Raw genomic sequence first — 19,439 nt, forward strand, 5'->3', positions numbered from 1 at the left:
TTTAAAACATTTAAAACTAATTGCGGGGGCAATACTAAAGGAGTGCCGGGTTTTGTGACGATGAGCCTTAGAACACCATCTTACGCAATTTGTACTCACAATCGTCTGAGGTTGGTGGACGCCGACAAGTCCAAACTCCAATGCGCAGTGTTGTTGTCGGCGGTCGAACAGAGGATATGCACGCGCGCTGCGAGGTTAGTTGCGCAACCAAGGACTTGCTTAACGGAGGCGATTCGATTCACACAGTCTCAGGTCCTTTTCAAATGAGTCACCCGGTGTCGCGAGGGGAAGTATGCCGTTCCGATGGCAACGACTGCCGTTCACGAACACTCCTATGTCCGGTCGCTCGAAGCACGAGCCTGACGAGTATGATGTATAGAACAGTCGGTGCATGCTACCCGTCGCATGCAGGTTCGGATTGTCTCGATGACTGCACGCGTTGGGGTGCGTCCCAATCTTAGCCGGTGTAGAATTCTCCATCCAGGCAGTCGAACGTCTACTTGATCGGCCCTTTGACGTCGTCTGTGGTGGTGGCGCGGGCAATTTACCACGGCGGTGAACTTCACGCTCGAGTCTTGAGTGGCTGCAACCACGTCGTTGGACTGAGCAGCGTGCATGCGGAACTCTTTTTCCATGGCATTCACCATCACGATACCATCAATGTAGTTTTTGGGATGCGGCAGTGACGGCGCCATCTTTGAAGACGGCTCGTTTGGGGATGTCAGCAAAACCTGTACTTAGCATGTTACCATCCATCGCTGCCGCTGCGGCACGTTGCATGCTGCATGCCACCCAACGTCAACGGTGATGGAAACCCCACCAGCAAATTTCTTGGACCAAGTGCTGGACACACAGCATTGCTCGAAGCCAACTTGGGCACAAACGCGATCGAATGTGATGATTTTTGCATTCAGCGAGGGTTCCACGGGCGAGCGCACCGCGGCAAGTCATGGATGCCGTGTCGTGCGCGCTGATAATTCGTTGAGCTTACTGGAATTGCTTCGCCACCGTATTGGACTACGGCCGTGTGGTCGGTTTGAGACGTGAGTCCACGCTGCGGTGAGATTGGCACACTCCGATGGGCTGCATCTCATGCCGATCGTGCAGTCTCCTAGCACCCTCATGGTCAAAAGGAACCGTGCTGTAACCTTCGACCCCACGCCCCTCCCACCCAGCGCCGATAACCAAGCGCAGCGGCCACCCGTCCATGCTGTAACCGTGCCATGCCATGGGGCGACACACATCCATCGCGTTGCAAGCTTGCGACGTGGAAGCCCTGCAACTCCATCGACGGGGGGCGGGGTGGCGATTTCCCCAACGCGTGCACTCGTCAACCAGTCCAAGAAACCCACGTGGTTCATCTACATAAATAACGACCTCTACCGCAGGTCACTGCGTGCTCGTGACGAAATACCTACGCCATGTCGATGTCCATGAGCACACCACCACACGATCTTCTGCATCACGTACGTGCGAATCTTGGAGTGGTGGCCAGCCAACGTGAGCATCTTGTGGTACTCAAATTTGAACGCGTTCGGGTCCGTATTCTACACAACGACGTCCATGACAACGACACGATGTGTGCCACGCAACCTTGATGCGAGTGTAAGTGGACTCGCTCAAGTGGATGCGACCAGGCGACCCCGTGCTCTCGAGGTGCTGGGCAATCGCGACCGTGTCTCCAAATAAGTGGTATCTGCAGCCAGCCAGTCAGGTCCGCTGTCCCTGGGCTCAATCATGGACCTACCGCGGATCCTTGATACCGACAACGCCGGCCACGACAGGACCAGAGTGCACCCCAATGCGAATGTTCAAGTTGGGGTTGCCCGAGTTGCGGCGGAGCATTGGCAATGTCGACAGCATGTCCATTCCTGCGCGCTGTCAACTCACCGACGACATATTCATCGATGGTACCAGCTTGCAAGATCGTAATTGCGTCCACGTTGGTGACGAGGGGGCACCCGCCCACGACAAAGTAGGCGTCGCCAATGATCTCGACTTTGTACAGCGCTCGCTTTTCTGTGATCGTGTCGAAGCGCGTGTACATGTCGTTGAGGAATTGCACCAACTACCGAGTCAGGTGTCATCGAGGTCGTTCTCGTCATGGAAGCGATACCTCCATGGCCGTCACACGGGACGAGTACGACGTAAAGTTGACCATGTCTGTAAACAGGATCGTGACGTTGTCAAAGGTCTCAGCAATCTAGACGTCGATGAGCAGTCGGTGGGAAGATGACCAGTGACGACGCCTTACAGTCTTCTCGGGCGACGTCTTGAGCTGCATGACGATCGTTTCGGGAAGCAGGTTGAGGAGGAGTTTGGACACGCGGTCCTGCTCCTCCAGGAGTTTCTGCTGCTGCGTGTTGAGGACGAGGTCGCGAAAATGGTTGATTCGTTGCTTGTACTCCATGTTGAACACGACCCATGTTTGGGCGCCGAGGAACACAAAAATGTAGAGCGCGTTCCGGAGGTACACCATCCCGTTGGCGAGCCACCACGACACGACCTTCCCGTTCGCGTCCGGCGCCGGGACGTACTTGAACGGCGAGTCCTCGATGATCATGAACGTCACGAGGTACATGGCCAAGATGAAGAACCCGACAAAGAGCCGCAGCGAGAACGACAGGATGCTAAAGTGGCACTGGTACATGGCAAACACGCTGTAGTAGATGTGGCCTACGCAGTTGCGTATTCAGGCGGTGGCAGCGCACACAGATCGTAGAGGAGACATACCTTTGCCGGTCGTCGCGACAGCTTCTACGTTCAAGATGAGCGACATGAACAGGACCATGGCGAGCGTGGAGATTTGCTGGTACTGTTTGTAGGCCGGCGTGAATGTGAAGAGGAGCGAGAGGACGAGCGTTGGAAACGTGATGCAAATGTTGATGACAAACAAGAATTGGGACCCGGCAAAGTCGCGGACTTGCAGCAGCGATAACGTTTGGTACATGGTCATGACGAGGACTTTCATGGCGCCGCCGAGGCAGATCGAGTACCGGAGGAACCGGAGCCCGCCTTTTTCGTTCTCTGCCCGATATAGCCGCTCAAATGTGTGCGTGGCGTGGATCGACAAGCACAGGTTCCGCTTCGTCAGTCCTTCCGGGAGCCCCATGAGCGCCGACGGCAGCGGCACGACATCGGCGGAAGTCGACATGTCGATTTCGTCGGGCAGATCCAGTTGGTCCTCGTCCTCTTCCTTCATGTTGTCGGCCCGCGGCACGGACGAAAGGTTGTGCCGTCTCGTGGCTGACCGCAACTTGATGGACGCGTCGGATGTTGGAATCAATTTCATGATGGCGTCTCGAGCTTGCGTATCGGGCGAGGGCAAGACCTAAAGGAGCGGCGGTGGCGCATCGTCGAGTCAAATCCGCGCGAGCACATGCAAGAAAGGTACCTCGTGGACGACGGACGCGCGGACCATGCTCATGCGAACGATGGATTTCGGGGACGCTACCGGAATGGGCGGGATCACCGGCGCAGGTTGGTTGGGCACCAAGATTGGCGCCATGATCACGGCCGTTCCTTCCTTGCGATTTTGCAAGAAGAACGTCTGCATTTCGCCGCGGCCCTTGACCGTAATCGTGCCGCGCAGCTCCATCACGTAGTCGTCTTTGAGGGCATTCGCCGTCCACTCGGTCATTTGAATATGGCCCGGCAGGTTGGTGCTCTCCATCCGCGACGCCACGTTGACGGTATCTCCAAACAACTAATCATGCACGACGTCAGTCATCTAGACATGGGTGGCCTCGACGGACCTTGAAGCGGGGATTCCGAATCCCGACGACGCCAGCCATGAGGGATCCGGAATTAATCCCAATGCGGATGTTGACGTCTTCCATGTTGGCGGCCCACTTGAACGTGTTGCGGATCTTGGTGCGCAGCTCCGGCATCGATGCGATCATTTCAAGCGCGAGGTTCGCGACGAGCTTGGTGTGGTTGATCGTGCGGTCGGGACAGCCCCCCGCGACCATGTACACGGCGCCGATTGTTTCAATCTTGTGGACCGAGTGCGAGTCGACGAGGAGGTCGAACTTGGAGAAGATTGTGTTGAGCAGCTCGACGACTTGTGCAGGGGCGAGTTGGCCGGAAATGTCGTCAAAGTGACACACTTCGCAGAAAAGCACCGTCACGGCTGGGTACGCGTCCGCGATGAGCTCACGGCCAGACTGCAGCTGTGCTATCACGGATGCAGGCAGCATGCTTCCGAGCAGCAGCTTCGACCTCGTTTCTTCTTGCTCGAGCTAGGCATGGTCATCAGTGCTTGGACGAGACGGCACGCGTCGTACCTGGCGCTGCTGCGACAAGAGCAGGGTTTCACTCATGTAGCTTACTCGAATGGCAAACTCCCTCGATTGACTACGTACACGAGTCAAGTCCGATGGATGGCGGGGGTGACAAAGCCTTGGACGACAGAGATGTACCTGGGAAACGAAATGAGGACGAAGAACCCCCACGCGTACAAGTATTCGCGAATGATCATTTGGGTATACTCGCCGGGGCACTGGGGATAGATAATGGCGGGGTAGATGAGCAGGAGCATGGCAGACGACCCCATGATGTGGAGGAACCGGAGCGGCGTGCACGAGTAAAAGTACATAACGACGAGGCACAGCCACGTCACGCCAAAATCGCACGTGAGCTTATTGTACACGAGGAAGTACATGCCGAGGAAGAAGTGCGAGATGTATGTGACCCGGAGGTAGGTCTTGATGGAGGCGCGGTGGACGCACCAAATGTTGATGCAGAGGAGCGGCAAAATCACGGCGAAGCGGAGGAGCATGGTGATTTTGAACGCGAGGACGCCGCCGCCGGCCCCTATCACGGTCATTCGACACAGCTCGAGGTTGCCTGCACCTGTCGACGGCGCGCTGATGGCAATAGTGGACGTGGCCGTGCCGTTCGTCCCGCCTCGGTTCACGAGCACGTCGTAGTCGTAGTAGATGACGACGAAAAAGAAGAGCATGGTGACAATCATGCCTCGCACGTGGTTGACGCGCTGGATCTGAACGTAATGGGCAGCGAACGCGTCCTCGACATGCGTGAGCACCTTGTTCGTCGACAGCTGGATGAAGTAGAGGCTTAAAAAGTGCAGCGCAATGTCGTCGAGCGTAAATTTTGCATTGTCCCCAAGAATCAACGACGGAACGGCCGTCGAGATGGTCACGTTCGAGTCTACGGACGCGACCTTGTTGCTGCGCGGGGACGTGTTGTGCGAAGCGGGCGACGGGGTCCGGGTATCGCCTGCTTTGGTCGACGACGACATGGTGGACAGCCGACAGGAACGAATGCTGTCGACACACGGCGGCGCGGCAACTCCGACTGCGGACCGACCCAAACCTCGCACTGCCCTGAACCAGCACGTCGAGATGAAACGGCTGCGTCCCTTCAGAAATGTGAAACCGAACCAAAGATCAAGCATGTGTGGGTTGACCGTTTCACCACCTGAAGTTTGTGGTTGCTTGACGTGGGAATAGTCGATCGAGGTGGAGGCAAGCCGTCGCCGCCCTCCTGATGGAAAAAGACATCGTCGAGGTGACAATGACAAAGAAGGGCTTGGTGAACACTCGACGACCGCTCCTTCAACGCAAGAACCGTGCAGGCTGAACGAATGGCTCCTGAGCGACAACCACCACAAGTTGAAAGGAAGAGGTGGAGATCAAGCTTCAATGCATGCTATATATCGCCGCAGCGTTGAAACGAACGTGGTTTACGCGGCATGCTTTGGTCCATCTAAAATGTGCCGAAAGCAAGATCAACAAGGTCCGAGGGTAAATGGCAGACTATGTGCTATTGATGTGGGATAAATCGTCGCGTGCGGTTCAACCCTCGAGGTAATTGTGGCTCTACGCACACCGAAAGCAGTCTGGAAACAACGTTGGGTTGCCTTCGTCGAGTGGTTGCATGGAATATGTGTGGTGACTGCTCAGCAACAACTACGATGAAACCAAATGAGCCCACGGGTCGTCAAGGAAAGATGGACGGAACAGCGATGTGGCCGTCGCTGTCGATCGTTCGTATTGAGAAAGATGGAGTGGAGGAGCAGTTGTTGGAAGCGGTGGCTGAGGAGGGGGAAGTGGTGGGTTTTGTCTTGATTGGACAAGTTGAGCCCACGGATCTTCGAGGAAGGATGGTTTAAAGTAGTTGCGACCATTCACGTCCGATGCGCGGCGAGCATAGCTTTCAGTTCGTGGGGAATAATGCGATGGATGGTTCCTTTCGTTGTGGTGTTGGCGTGGAGGCCCGCGGTCAAGTCGAAAGCGCTTTTTGCCGTGAGTAGAGGGTGGTGCTGCATGCTGCGATGGAGTGGTCGATGTCGAGGCAGCTGCGGCAACTGTGTGCCCACTTGGCTGCTTTGATGAGGAGTTCTTCCTGTTGAAGTAGGGTCGTTTTGTCGTTTGGAAGCTCGTAGGCAACTCGCTCATGCCATCCATGGTGGTTTCTGTCAGTGTCGAAATATTTGAACAAAGGCATTACATTGAATGATAAAAACTATTTACAGCCAATCATGACTAGTTCGTTGACTTGCCTAGAGACTATTGCCCACCTTAAGGAGTAGCACAATACTAGTACTCCATAAGATTGCCGCCACAGGTTCGAGGATACAATGCAACACGAGGAAGATTTTTGATAGCTTTTGCATCTGACATCGTCCAAGGAATGGATGTACTTCCAGGGCTCACGCAGGCCACGTAGCTGAAAAAACTTGCCAAAATATGAGAGAAAAATACAGGTTCTACCGGGATTCGAACCCGGAATACAAGATTCAAAGTCTTGGGTGCTAACCATTACACTATAGAACCAGGGTGATGACGTAAAGAATTTAACAATATATTTCATTTGATTTGTACTATCGAAAGCAAGTCGCGCAATTGACCGAAAATGACCACTGCCGCGGAATTGAGCAAGGTATGAGGATCTTGCGACGTCCACATCATTTCCCCTGGATTTACGTCGGGCTGACGTCCAAGGGTAGATTGCCAAGATCCAAGACCAGAAGGAAAAGCTGAATTCTTACAAGGTGACGAAGCGATGAGATTGTTCCAACTTCCTGCAGGAGGGGAACGGACTACGTCATTCTTGGTGGATAGGCACTTGTGGATGGCACGTTTCTGGACTTTGCGTCGTTGAAGGCTATCTTTGATCATGGTACTCCTCATGGTTTGACATGCGTCCCACCATGTTGACGGTATTTGAGCAGCGCTGGACGAGAGCGTTCAACTGGCCATCTCTCGCGGCCTCTTGACGCACTTGGCGTCATCCGTGCTGGTCCGCATTGATCCAGAAGCCCATGCGTGGAAGAAAGATTTTCTTGTGTATTGCTTGGCCAAGATCAAGTCTCGTATTCTGTCGTTTGAAGAGGCGGATGTAGCATTGCGCGAAATTCTGTGCGATTTGCTCATGGACGAAGAGGAGTACATTGAGGCTGCAAAGACGCTGGCCGCAATCAACCTCGAAAGCTCCTCAAGGTGGGGATCCCTTTCCTTCTCTACAACATTTCCTGGCATATCGCTGACGTTCCAAGCGACTAGGCAATACACGGACGACGAGAAGGCTGAAAAGTACGTCAAAATCGCGGAATTGTACCTCCAAGAAGACGAAACCGTGGACGCCGAAAACTACATCAACCGCGCATCCCGTGTGATTCACGCCGTTGGGTCGAACAACTGGCCGCTGAAGCTGCGGTACCAAGTGTCGTACGCTCGCATTTTGGATGCCAAGCGCAAGTTCCTCGATGCCGCGCTGCGATACTACGAATTTTCGCAGTCCAAGCCGGATGTTCGTGTCGTTTTTAAACTCCAATCGATGGATCGATGGTGGTAGTCTGACCTCGTTGACATGATTAGGAAGTGGACCCCGATGACTTAATGCAACTCCTTGGCAAAGCTGTGACGTGCGCAATCTTGGCAGCGGCGGGACCTCAACGCTCGCGCCTCCTCGCCACTCTATACAAGGTACCTTTGAAGTGCGGTGTTGAAGACTGAAGCGACGATGGTGGCAGGATGAACGCGTCAAAGCGAGCGAGCACGCTGCAATCTTGGAGAAAATGCACATGGAGCAGCTCCTTCGACGCAGCGACATTGTGTCGTTCGAACTGAGCTTGCTCCCGCACCAAAAGGCCCAACTTGCCAACGGGTTCACTGTGTTGGAGCAAGCGTTTCTTGAGCATAACATGCTTGCCGTGTCCAAGATATACAAGTCGATGCGGTTCCAAGAACTCGGAACGTTGCTCGGCGTCGATGCGTTGCGTGCCGAAAAGGTGACGTGCTCCTTTTTCGCATTAAAATGTCGTGACGATGCGTTAGGTTGCTGCGATAATGATTGGCGAAGAGCGCATGAAAGGGTCGATCGATCAACTGCATGGCATGTTGGAGTTCCAAACGAGTACGCGAGTTGAATCGATCCATAACTCAAATGGTTCAATGTCGTTGACTGTGGTAGATGCCGATGCGCTCCATGGATGGGACGATCGCATCCAAGCAATTTGCTTGAACGTGAACGCCGCCGCCGAGAACATTCAGTCCAAGTACCCGCACCTGTGTGCGTAGACAGCATGCGTTGGTTCATTGTGCAATGGAAATACAGGCTGCCATCGATATCGCTGTCTAATTTGTGACATTCAACTCTCCTGTCGTCGCTACACAACGGGCTTCGCGAACAAGGAGACCACGTGCGACCATGAGTTGGTGGGCTGACTGCTGTGTTCAACATTGTGAAATGCACAGAGGATGCAGCACGCGCGAAGCGTTCGCTGTGTCCGCCTTGGAGTATGGTCGAGTCAATTGGCATGAGCAATGGAAGTGCCCGTGGACGTCGCTACGAACACTCGAATTCTTTTACGTGATCCAAGTCGTCGATGTGGAACTTGTTTTGGCTCAAGTGTAGTTGAAGTGTGGCACGGCTCGTCAGGATCGGGCATCCCGCTCTTGGGCGGCTTGTCGTGTGATCTTGAGTGGCGCTGGTTCAAAGTCTTTTTAGATGACAGGGCGATTCGACGTCGTGAACAATTGAGCTCAACGTTTCGGAAACAGCATCGAGACGGCAGTCGAATCCATATCATCGCGGGCGCGATTGCCCGTCGACGGCGCGCCTACTTCGGAAACGACGAAACTTGTCCTTCGCAACACACTTTGTCTCATCGATCGTATTCAGTGTGAGTTGTCGACTGTGAAGGTGCCAGTCGACTACTCATCCAACTCAAACATCGCGTCGTGGCGTTGCTACGTTGTTCGGTGGTCCCCAGTGGCGTGCCCACGATGCTGAACGCCGCTCTTCATCCTCAGTATCGGAACACAACGCCACACACAACAAACGTGACGAGGAGAACCGATGGAATCGACCGATTTAGATTAGCACGCCCGAACTATACGACGTCAATACCCATGGATCTTACTTACCGTGCACCGGCAGTCGAGACTCGCGTGGTACCGGACAGGGCAAGCTATACCCTAAAGCCCAACCAAGGATGGATGCTTCCACCCGTACAAAGACGTCGCGTCGCAGGTCTCGGACACAATTCGTTGTTGAGACGATCGACCCAGATGCAGTCGCCGCAGCAAACACATGCCCAGATTTGGGAATTCACGACTCGGGGACTCTTCGGAACGACCCACGCGGCCAATGCCACTAGCAACGGACCGATCGCGTCCAGGAATTACCACTTGGCTCGGGGACACAAATGGTAATTCACTCAGGCTCACTCATTCTTGTGCCTTCCCAGCGACCGGCTTTGAAACGCAAACCGACCCCTTGCTCGGCCCAAACTCGTTCTCGAGACTTTCATCCCAGAGCTACTGTTCAAGCCGGTCGACGCCACCGCCGTCGCATGGGTGCGGTGTGGGGTCACTCCTTCTTGAGGATTTAGAGGTAGTTAATGCCACATGCTAACTCGAGCAATTCGACGACGCCGAGGGTATTGTAGTCTTGCAGCTGGGCCATCCAAACCAGGACCTCGTTCGATACCGCCTTGAACAACTCGGATCGATGAGAACCGAGTCGGTCGACCAACGAGGACTCGCCAACGATCAGCACTTGACCTCTGCACCTGTCAAGGTGCAATCATTTCGCTTATCGAAGGACGTTTTCGAGGCAAATGGCGCTGTGTTGTAACCGTTGCCGCCACCGGTCGGCCAAATCCATCCTTGGCGCAATCACCAGATATGCAAAACGCCACCGCCCCTTCGACGCCATGCCTCGAATCGAATCGCTGACAATGGGCACTGGCCGACCAAATTTGACGCAACAACAAGCGATGGACATCTATGGGACTTCAACTCCGTCCATGCAACGGAGATATTGAATCACGCGCGACAGGCAGCTTTCTTCTGTCTGAATCAAAAATCCAAACGATGGCGTTGACAGCACGACAGAGTTGTCGTGTGTATACCGTCCATGAAGCAGTCCTCGTACAATAGGTCATTCCGTCGGAAGTCATCGCTCATCCAGTGGAGCAACTGGTCTCGGTTGAGGTGGTGGTAGACCGAATACGTTTGCATCCCAGTGAAGTTGTTGACCGTTGTGCGAACCTCCGTCATGGACAGGAACTGGAAGCTGCCCTGCGCCGATAGGACAGTGTTTATCTACCCGCCAGCCACATGACACGGACGCGAGTGTACGAACTCGAGTGGATGGTTCCTGTGCTCTCCCTAAAGTATCGCATCGAAGCAAACGTGGCTCTGCCAAAGTTGTCACTCGATGGTTGTTAGTGGCCAGGAGAAGCTTGACGTCCTGCAAACAACAATGACACGTACCCTGACAGAATTCACGACGTCCATGTACCCGTTCTCTTCAACTCTGCTTCAGCGTACGAAACACCTGGGTGGCAAAAGGGACACATCGGTCTTTGAATCAAGCGACCACCGCTGGTGCCTGCTGATTTGCCACACGAACGCGAAAACAGAAGTGCCCTGACCTGGTGGATCACGATTACTCCATTGGTGCACCGCACTTTCACCGACTTGTGCACGATTTCGCAGTGACGGGTGCGCTAGTCGTCGCGCGGAACGGAGGTGACTTTTCTCGGACCAAATACTGCGGTGTCAGCGAACGGATCAAACCGGCGGGATGGCGACAAAGTGAACGGAACCAGAATACCCGGGATCGTCTAATTCAAGTAAGTCGCATCGATGGCTAGGATCTCGACCTTCACATGTGAACGCGTGGTGAACCGGAGATGGAACAATCCCGCACGGTGTGTTTAGATGCGAGTGGCGGCAAACTTGGAGAGCGGCACCACCTCTCGAAACTCGACAAACGTCCGGTTGATCCACTTCTACAGTTGGACGATCCACGTTAACGTGAAAAAGTTTTGACGATTTGATGATGCATCGCTGTCCCCCACGACCACAGCTCCACCCAACTACACCAACAACACTGTCACGCAAATCGACGTGTTGCGCGTCAAGGAATTTCGGCATCGATGGCTTCCAGTATCACGAACGGGTCGACTTCGGTAATGAGAGTGCACTTGCTTTCGTCCCGTCAAAATTGTAACCTTCGCACATGGCAAAGACCCAGTGTAACCAGCGTGGCCCATCCAAACAACGACGACAATCGTGAGGGCCATGTAAGGCTCGACCAAGTGCGATGGGGTGCCCTTGCCGAAAATTCGTAATGAACGAAAGAACTTCAAACCACAGTTCCTGAAGGTCCGTGGTGGCGCTCCCTCCATTTGTCCTGAGCGACGAGTTGTCATGACGGACTCCTCGTCGTCGGCCACATGGCGATCTGACCGTTGTTGCGTTGCCGATGAAAGGTGTCATGACAAGGAAGATTGCACACGTCAGCTCCAGCGTATTCGGCCTTAGGGCCTTGATGCGACCAAATTCATAGTTGGCAAAACGTTAGAGGAGCGTTGTTCAATGGAACGGTTCATCTTGAAGGACATGTAACCGCAGATCCGATTGCACGTTGCCAAGCTTTACGTCATCTTGTCGTTATCGAAGGGGTGGGTGGTGGGTAGTCAATGTCGTGCATACTTGAGTGGGATAGATGGGTCTCTCATCGAACCGTCGTCACTAGCACACACGCACAAGAAGAGTGACCTGAAAATCTTGGTGTGATAAGTTGTTGAGCAATGTTGTGCCAACAAAAACTGCGCCACCATGGATTGGACCGTTCCATGCAAGCCAAGAAACCGCCCAGTCGGTATCACGTTTAGCAAAGTGTGTTTGCCATGACGCACCAGAAGCTCTCGTCGTTGGTCGACCAGTCCAAGGAGTTGACAGCCCAACCACCATGCCGGACCAAACGAAATCTGGCTTGGTGGAAAGATCATTACGGCAAGTCCGTCGTCACGACCAAAGCGTTGGCAGCCATGGCTGACAGCGTATACCGTGCCGTCGTCAACAACGATATTGCAGGCCTCGAACGGTTTTTGGCAGAGGACCCAACACTCGCGTTTACAAAGATCTTTGTACGTCTTGAGTGAACAACATCTCTCGTATCAAAATGATCACTTGCATGGATGGACATTAGGGACCTGGCAAGGTACACAGTGACGCCCCGCGACATCCACCGCATGATCTCTAACATGACGCCAGAGGACAGCGTTGTACGTGGCCAGCATGCTCGGCAAGGTGGACATCGTTCGACTGCTAATTGCGAGAGGAGCCGACAAGTCCATACCAGTTCCGAGTGATAACATGCATCTTCATCGAAGCATTCTAGGCACTTGAAATGTGAAGGAGTTGACCCTGTTCACGTCGCAGGGATGTGCACACACGATGTCGTGTCAGCGATGAAAATCAAGCACCTGTTGGGTGGTACAGTCTTGTGCTAGATGCACTGTCTTGAAGAAACTGACCGCCGTGCCGTCGTAGCATTTACCACGCCGCAAGTGTTGCTGCGAAGGCAAAGTTGTTCGACAGGTACGATTGACGAGCATGCATGGACCTTCCTGTCATTCATGCACTGCCTCACAGCGAACAAGCCGCAGAGATTCCGTGTCGAGATCCATTTCAGCGAACCCATTTGGGATTTTGTCCAGGACGACATTGAAGTGCACCGATGCAAGGTCGCGGCGTTTTCCATGTATCGTGAAGACTTTTTCGTTGCAATCGTTCAAACCAGTGACGTGGTTGACGCAATGGACGAGGCACACCGACCACGTGTGCGGGTCCCGCCCAACGTAGCTAGGCGAAAGCACTCGAATCGGCTGAACGATGCGTCCCCCGTGCTGTACTTGACGTAGGAGTACGCGAACCAAGTTATGCGATAACATGCAGATGAAGTTGAAGTTATTGTTGCTTACATTCTTCAGGTGGACTGGTGGTCGATTCCGCAGGAGTGTTCTCTTTGTTTTCTTCCAGTTGTGTAGACAATGACAACGACGTGATCTTGGCTGGACCGAGCAACGACTTGGTCAAAGATGACGGCTCACTGTTGTGAAGTTCTTGAAGACCGAACCTTGCGCTCGTTGGCGGCGGCGAGATCCCTTTGCCGGACAACAGTCGTTTTGCTTGCTTCAGCTCGATATGCAATTCCAAGTTTTCCTTTTCCAAGTACCGCAAGTCCGCCTGAAATTTCTCGTGCAAGTCATCGCTGGTGGCTTGCCAGTCCTTTTCTTTTGACAACGCATCGTCTTCGTATTGCTTCAGACGCAGATCTTTGTCGTTGAGTAGGATCTGGAGATCCGCCAACCTCGCCGTGTGGACATCACGAAGTTGCGCTTGATTCTGCATATCTTCTTCGTGCATGAGCAATTGCTGGCGTTGGCGTTGCACAAGGTCTTCCAGATGTGTGACTTGTTGGCTAAGCTCCTTGATTTCCGCCGCAGAGTTGCCATGTTGCCGAATTTGACTCTCCAGCGTGTCAATGTGGCCTTCGTACTGGTTAATGGCGTGTTGCAATGACGCCACCTCGCTGTTTTTAATTTGGAATTCGTTTTGCGTCGTGTTGAGCTTCAGTTTCAACTCATCCTACGAAGTTGGTTATTGCAATGTGACAAATGTAATTAGTTTGCTTACTATTTTGGCTTCGACGAGTTTTCTCTCGTTTTGCTCAGCCTTCCAGCGCTCCTCCATCAACTCCACCTGAAATATACATACGCTCATTCACTAAATTCGACAACGACTTACCAACTCATCATTCTTCGACTCAAGCACTTGGCGCTTGAGTGCAGCGACTTCTTCCGTCTTCTTCTTAATGTTGAGTTTTAGCTTCTCAAACACCTCTAGGTGGCCTTTGGTCATCTTCACCAATTCGAGCTTGTTGATTCTGTCGCGTTGCACGTCCAATTGATCGGTCAGCGTGGCCTTTTCCATGTCCCACTGTCGTTGCAACATCTCCGCATGTTCTGCTTGACCTAAATTCAGAGAGGTATTAATGCTAATATTGACACCGTTGACCGTACGCTGAGCACTACAAATTGCAGCCTTTTCCAGTTCTTCAATCTTGTCGTACAATGCTTCCTTTTCTTCTAGCTGCGCGTCTAATTCGTTCTTCAACGTAACCAGTTGTGCATTTAACGAGAGCAATTCGTCATTCGCAATCGCACTCATTTTAGCGTTCTGTTCCTATCGAAAACACTAAGCAAGCAGATATATACAATTGTCGAGCGCTCACCATGTCTTGAATCTTGAGTTCCAAAGCTTGTTTAGTTGAAGCCAACGCATTGACATCGGTGTCTCGTGATGCTTGAACTGCTGCGCATTGCTCCCGCCATGCCGCGTTGATTGCCTCAATTTCAGCACGCAACTCGTCGTTGGTCAGATTTGCCCTCTTCAGGTCTTCGATGTGAGAAATCTTCTGCTCTTGCAAGGTTCTTTCAAGGTCAGCATGTTTACTGGCGCTTCTGAGTTCAAGCACTTGCAAATCTTCGCGAACTTGGGCAAGTAGGTTGTCTTTCTCGGCCAGGCCTTCGAACAAAGTATTGCATTTCGTCTCCATCGCCATACAATTCTTGGTCATTGCGTCCAGAGACGCGACTGCCCCATTGTATTTCTCTTGGAATGACTTCACGTTAACCTCACTGACAGATAGTGCACTTCGCAAATTTTGCAATTCGACAATGGTTTCTTGTTGCGACATCATCCGAGCTTCCAACGCTGCTTTCAACGTGGACACTTCACCGTTCATGACGACAAGATTTCTTTCGAGTTCAGCAGCCACCTGCGCGTGCTTGTCTGATTCAGCCTTCAACGCATTTTTTTCGTTATTCATCGCTGCCAAGCGCTCCTCAAGTGCAGCGACTTCTGTTTCATTCGCGGTGGACGCATTGCTTTGAGATGCGTCATTCTGGACGAGCAGTGATTCGATGATATGTTGTTTTTGCAACAATTCGATGTTTACGTTGACGACTTGGTCTTGCAGGCCCTCCATTTGTTTACGAAGGACTTCTCCTTCTTTCGCATGTGTTTTGATCATGGCGTCCATTTCGGCTTTGAGAACTTCGTAATTAGTGTCACGCTCGGCCAAGGAGTCTTCACGTTCTTTCGTTTGAGAAGCAAATTCCGATTTCATGGATTTCGTTTGATTGGACAATTCGTCAACTCGTTGGAGCAACTGAGCCTTCTCCGACTGCAGCTTGGCTGATTCTTCGCTTAGCAATTGGACATGTTCGTTTAATCCAAGAATGACGTTGTTCAGGTTGGCAATACATGCTTCAGAAGCGCTTTCTTTTTGCTTGTAGTGTTCGCAGAGCTGGTGGAGTTTCTCCTGCGCCTGATCTGCTTCTTCGCTCGACTGGCGTACCGTTGCTTTTGCAGCAATTTCAAATTCGATCTTGAGTTGGGGGTTTTCTTCGACTAAATTGCGGACCAATGCCTCGAGGCGACTCGCTTCGTCTCGATGGCCCACAAGCTGACTCTTCAATTCTTCCACTTCGACTGAGGTGCCTGCACCTGAAGCCATATACCGCATCAATTCGTCAAGTCGCTCTGCCTGCTGCGTAACGGTTTGTTGCAACTGCACTTTCTCAGCAGTCAAGACAGCCTTGTCTTGTTTGAACACTTCATTTTCTTTCGCAAAATCGTTGAGCGCTTGTGTCATATTTTCCAATTGACTTTCGAACATGACTTTTGCTTGCTCAAACTTCACGGACAGTTCGTAATTTGCGTCCTTCATGGCAACAAGTTCTTCATCTTTTGCTCTTCCAATGCATTCCACTTGCTTTTCTGCCTCCTCCTGGGCAGCTTGTAAGAGTTTCTCGACCGACTTTGCATGGTCAATCGCTCCTTCAAGGAATTTTACTTTGGCATTGCTTTCGTTCAGAGCGATTTGATGGACCGCACATTCTTCGTTGAGACGGTGGATTTCGCCGTTGAGGATTGAGGTGTTTGTTTGCATCGACACCACCTCTGCATGGGCTATGGAGAGTTGACTTTCAAGGTCTTCGTATTTCGCCTTCCACATATCCATTTCTTGAGCATGCAGTGCCGATTGAGCAGAGTATTTTGCCTCGTAGCTCTCAGCCGCATATACTGCTAGCGAAGATTCGTCACCAGCGGCTGAGTTAACGATTTCCGGTGCCTTATCCTGCCTACATACGCTGGTTAGTGTGATCCCCAGTAGAAATATATAATGTACTGGTCAAATTTGGCTTGAAGTGCAACTAAGGCGTCCTCGGCTTCTTGGCATTTCTTGATTTGGTCAGCCAGGTGAGCTTGAACTTGACAATGCTGAGATTCTAGAAGGAGCATTTGTTCGATGGCTTCACTTCGACTAGCCTCGCTTTCTTCGAGCACTTCGTCAAACGCTTTCACTTTTTGAATCATCGTTTCTTGATTGAGCTGGGAATCGTGCAACTGGTTACATGCTTCTTCCAATTGGGCATGCAGATCAGCACGATGATTATCTACTTCTTTCAGCAGCTTTTCCAATTGTTTGACTTCGTCTGCATGCTCAGAACACGTAGCGCACGGTTGAGCTTTCAATTGCTGGATAATTTGTTCCTTGGCGTCAAGTTGGATCTTCAAGTGCGTAATGACTTGGTTTTCACCCGTTTGCTCATCCAAATGTCCTTCTTTTCGTTTCTTTTTGGCATTTTGGCTTGATGAAGTTTGCAATTCATGCAAAATAACCTCCTCCAAGTTGGCAGAATGTTGTTGGAGCGAGTTCAGCACATCTCCGGGACCCCAGGTTTCTCTGGTGCGTTTTGCCTTGGACTTGGTACAAGTTGGTGTCTCATTCGATGACACTATGAGGCTCATTAGCCGTTCGATTTTCACTTCGTGTTTGGATTTCACTTCTGCCAATGCCATGTTTTCAGCCTTGAGAGCAATTATCGCTGCGTTGCTCTCCATTTGCTGGCGCAATTCAAACACTTCACGCTTCAGGCGTTGCAGCTGAGCCTGGTCATCCAAGACTTCATTCACTCTTGCGCTCAGTTGAATATTCTTGGCACGGGCAGCAAACTGAAGCGTACTCTTAGTTTCTTCCACATGGCGATCGGACGGTGTTACACAACAAATCATGAGCGTTCTTGTGCTTCCAGCCAGCGAACTACAAAACGTTGACGTCAGTTACGAAAGTAAACGAGGTTCTTACCTCTGCAACAATCGGGTCAATTTGCTGTCACGGAATGGGGCATTTTGGATGCTTTCAGATCCTTGTGCCAATGAATTGATCACTCGTGATAAAGTTAGCAGTGAACGATTGATGTTGCTCGCTTCCCGCAATCGCATGCCTTCGGAAGCCGTGTGGCGAACGCTTTCTGATCCCGCCAAATCCACCAAGTTGAGTACACCCACGAGCACTCCTCCTTGCAGCTCTTCCATAGATTCGTGGCTGGTACTTGGTGAAGACTTCATCTTGCTCTCAATGACGATACGAAAAATGCTATGGGATCGACTGGAGCGTTCGTTCATGATTGTCTGCCCAACAGTTCGGCGTTGTTCTCCCAATTCAAGCACTCGAAAGATATCGTCATAATCTGTGATGATCACTTCTTGCGATTCCAAGTAGATGCCTTTCTTCGGGTCTTCGCGAATCTTCAAGCTGCTCAGGCTTTTGTCGTCACACAGGAGGTCGCGAATGACTTCGTTGTATATCTCAACATATGACACACGGATGAGGAAGTCTCGGTCTGTTGACTGCTCGATGTAGCCAAAGATATGCTCGACGGCGAGGGGAAGAATACCAAGTTCGGTGTGGACATCGCCATGCATGGTGTGCGTTTTCCCCGACGAAGTTTGTCCGTACGCAAAGATTGTACCATTTATACCCTTGAGCGTGGAGTGCACAATCCGCTTTGCAACTTCACCATAAATGGTACTCGTAGGTACGCCCTCGTCAAAGATGTGGTCGTACTGAAACGCACTCGTTTGACCAGGGAGCGGAGTTCCGTTGCGGTCCGTGATGGAGATAGCGTTCAAGGAGGCCACGCAGCGCAATACATTAGCATCTTTGGCCTTGATCTCGCGCTCATTCAGCGGACGGACTCGAATGCACACGTCGATGCTCTCTTCCATGGTGCCTGACGCGATACGACTGGAAATTCTCAAATATCCCGCCCAAATTTGAATCGACCAATCAGGTGAACGAAATGCCTACTATTAGGAGTACTACGTTTCTCGATGTATATCGAACTTCGAAGCAAACAGAGTACTAGTAGTATATTCAGAGAGAAGTCTCCAAAATCACTAGTACTACTATAACTTCCATCCTCTGTCAACGGGAGTGACTTCACGTGCAATTGAATTTGTAGAAGGATGGGGCACATATTGCCCGTCGACCGACTTCTTAGCCTCGGACCTCAGTAGCTGCGCAAACCGGTCAATTCGATTTGTGATGTTACCATGATATTCAGTAAGTGCCTCTATCTATTGCTCAAGCAATCGGATGAACACGTTGTCATGCGGTCCCTTGAGAAGGAGTTGACCTTGGTAGTCGATCACTTTTTTTCGCTTGGCGGCGCGAAGGGTGCCCATTAAGGCTTCGAATAGATCCTGGCATCGCTCGTCACCAAAGAGTACGCCAAATGTGACTCCAAATTGCTTCGAGCCATCGTCGCTGGTGATTTCGTGCCCAAGGCGCTGGATTTCCACCAACAATTGCGCCACTTCCTTGTCCACTTCCATTGATCGCAGCGCCTCGTTCAAATCTGAGGTGCGGGGGGTGTCCGGATATTGATTTCCATATCCGTTATGTGAAATGTTGGGGTGGCTGCAACGGTGTTGACTATCTCCTGACTTTCTCCTGACGGCGAGTTGTACTCTGGAACACATGGGCAACCTTGACAAGTGCTCTCTGCAGTGAGTATTTCGTATTCTCCGGCGAAGGCTGAGATCTCATCCCCGACTGGCGATATTCTGTGTCAGGTCCACAAGGAGCATCTTGCCCCAAAGCAACATAACTAACACCACTACTTTCACAACGAGCCATTCACAGACGAATTTGCTGTCGAAGGCAGGCGCAAACGTGTACAGCAAGCGTGTTTCTTACATCAAGGATCCGTTTCGTCTGGTCGGGTTTGTACACGAAGATTACCCAATATGCGTCAA

The 19,439-nt window shown here is 51.9% G+C and overlaps 5 protein-coding genes and 1 non-coding gene across 7 annotated transcripts; 2 read left to right on the top strand and 4 right to left on the bottom strand.

The window, feature by feature from the left end:
• Positions 1 to 1,335: 1,335 nt before the first annotated feature.
• H310_06120 (hypothetical protein) lies at positions 1,336 to 5,354 on the bottom strand. The gene is made up of 12 exons (XM_008871045.1): positions 4,422 to 5,354; positions 4,287 to 4,356; positions 3,756 to 4,241; positions 3,395 to 3,706; positions 2,734 to 3,331; positions 2,255 to 2,676; positions 2,117 to 2,203; positions 1,915 to 2,068; positions 1,748 to 1,871; positions 1,594 to 1,696; positions 1,471 to 1,547; positions 1,336 to 1,414 (listed from the first exon to the last, which is right to left on the bottom strand). Exons 1-12 carry the CDS (start codon positions 5,261 to 5,263, stop codon positions 1,390 to 1,392), a joined length of 3,300 nt encoding a protein of 1,099 aa, XP_008869267.1. The 5' UTR covers positions 5,264 to 5,354; the 3' UTR covers positions 1,336 to 1,389.
• A 1,374-nt stretch (positions 5,355 to 6,728) lies between these two features.
• H310_06121 lies at positions 6,729 to 6,800 on the bottom strand. Its single transcript has one exon. It is a non-coding gene; the product is annotated as a tRNA-Gln (tRNA).
• Positions 6,801 to 6,863: 63 nt separating this feature from the next.
• Positions 6,864 to 8,624, top strand: H310_06122 (hypothetical protein). The gene is made up of 9 exons (XM_008871046.1): positions 6,864 to 6,906; positions 6,974 to 7,018; positions 7,089 to 7,146; positions 7,199 to 7,466; positions 7,530 to 7,776; positions 7,845 to 7,952; positions 8,000 to 8,257; positions 8,304 to 8,382; positions 8,440 to 8,624. Exons 1-9 carry the CDS (start codon positions 6,880 to 6,882, stop codon positions 8,544 to 8,546), a joined length of 1,197 nt encoding a protein of 398 aa, XP_008869268.1. The 5' UTR covers positions 6,864 to 6,879; the 3' UTR covers positions 8,547 to 8,624.
• Positions 8,625 to 12,131: 3,507 nt separating this feature from the next.
• On the top strand, positions 12,132 to 13,235 carry H310_06123 (hypothetical protein). The gene is made up of 6 exons (XM_008871047.1): positions 12,132 to 12,412; positions 12,475 to 12,486; positions 12,540 to 12,616; positions 12,667 to 12,761; positions 12,819 to 12,866; positions 12,921 to 13,235. The coding sequence occupies exons 1-6, from the start codon at positions 12,173 to 12,175 to the stop codon at positions 13,187 to 13,189; spliced, it is 741 nt and encodes a 246-aa protein (XP_008869269.1). The 5' UTR covers positions 12,132 to 12,172; the 3' UTR covers positions 13,190 to 13,235.
• On the bottom strand, positions 13,219 to 18,427 carry H310_06124. 2 transcript variants are annotated; one of them, XM_008871049.1, is made up of 7 exons: positions 17,485 to 18,427; positions 16,525 to 17,439; positions 14,563 to 16,477; positions 14,351 to 14,507; positions 14,076 to 14,302; positions 13,965 to 14,030; positions 13,219 to 13,916 (listed from the first exon to the last, which is right to left on the bottom strand). In XM_008871049.1, the coding sequence occupies exons 1-7, from the start codon at positions 18,405 to 18,407 to the stop codon at positions 13,236 to 13,238; spliced, it is 4,884 nt and encodes a 1,627-aa protein (XP_008869271.1). In that variant the 5' UTR covers positions 18,408 to 18,427; the 3' UTR covers positions 13,219 to 13,235. The 2 variants fall into 2 exon arrangements, with proteins under 2 accessions (XP_008869271.1, XP_008869270.1); XM_008871048.1 differs by having other exon boundaries at positions 14,351 to 14,513.
• A 254-nt stretch (positions 18,428 to 18,681) lies between these two features.
• Positions 18,682 to 19,171, bottom strand: H310_06125 (hypothetical protein). The gene has a single exon (XM_008871050.1). The coding sequence runs from the start codon at positions 19,161 to 19,163 to the stop codon at positions 18,759 to 18,761; it is 405 nt and encodes a 134-aa protein (XP_008869272.1). The 5' UTR covers positions 19,164 to 19,171; the 3' UTR covers positions 18,682 to 18,758.
• Positions 19,172 to 19,439: the final 268 nt, after the last annotated feature.

The sequence above is a fragment of the Aphanomyces invadans genome, assembly GCF_000520115.1.
Source record: "Aphanomyces invadans strain NJM9701 unplaced genomic scaffold supercont1.10, whole genome shotgun sequence".
Taxonomy (NCBI): Eukaryota; Oomycota; class Saprolegniomycetes; order Saprolegniales; family Verrucalvaceae; genus Aphanomyces; species Aphanomyces invadans.

Coding starts and splice junctions, on each gene's coding strand:
- H310_06120 (XM_008871045.1), bottom strand. CDS start 5,263: ATGTCGTCGTCGACCAAAGCAGGCGATACCCGGACCCCGTCGCCCGCT. Junction 4,242..4,286: donor TCTTGTCGCAGCAGCGCCAG/GTACGACGCGTG, acceptor GACCATGCCTAG/CTCGAGCAAGAAGAAACGAG. Junction 2,069..2,116: donor CCCGTGTGACGGCCATGGAG/GTATCGCTTCCA, acceptor CTGACTCGGTAG/TTGGTGCAATTCCTCAACGA.
- H310_06122 (XM_008871046.1), top strand. CDS start 6,880: ATGACCACTGCCGCGGAATTGAGCAAG. Junction 7,019..7,088: donor AAAAGCTGAATTCTTACAAG/GTGACGAAGCGA, acceptor CTTGGTGGATAG/GCACTTGTGGATGGCACGTT. Junction 7,777..7,844: donor TTTCGCAGTCCAAGCCGGAT/GTTCGTGTCGTT, acceptor TGACATGATTAG/GAAGTGGACCCCGATGACTT.
- H310_06123 (XM_008871047.1), top strand. CDS start 12,173: ATGACGCACCAGAAGCTCTCGTCGTTGGTCGACCAGTCCAAGGAGTTG. Junction 12,617..12,666: donor ATTGCGAGAGGAGCCGACAA/GTCCATACCAGT, acceptor GAAGCATTCTAG/GCACTTGAAATGTGAAGGAG. Junction 12,762..12,818: donor AATCAAGCACCTGTTGGGTG/GTACAGTCTTGT, acceptor GTGCCGTCGTAG/CATTTACCACGCCGCAAGTG.
- H310_06124 (XM_008871048.1), bottom strand. CDS start 18,407: ATGGAAGAGAGCATCGACGTGTGCATTCGAGTCCGTCCGCTGAATGAG. Junction 14,303..14,350: donor TGCAATTTGTAGTGCTCAGC/GTACGGTCAACG, acceptor CTCTGAATTTAG/GTCAAGCAGAACATGCGGAG. Junction 14,031..14,075: donor AGTCGAAGAATGATGAGTTG/GTAAGTCGTTGT, acceptor TGTATATTTCAG/GTGGAGTTGATGGAGGAGCG.
- H310_06125 (XM_008871050.1), bottom strand. CDS start 19,163: ATGTGTTCCAGAGTACAACTCGCCGTCAGGAGAAAGTCAGGAGATAGT.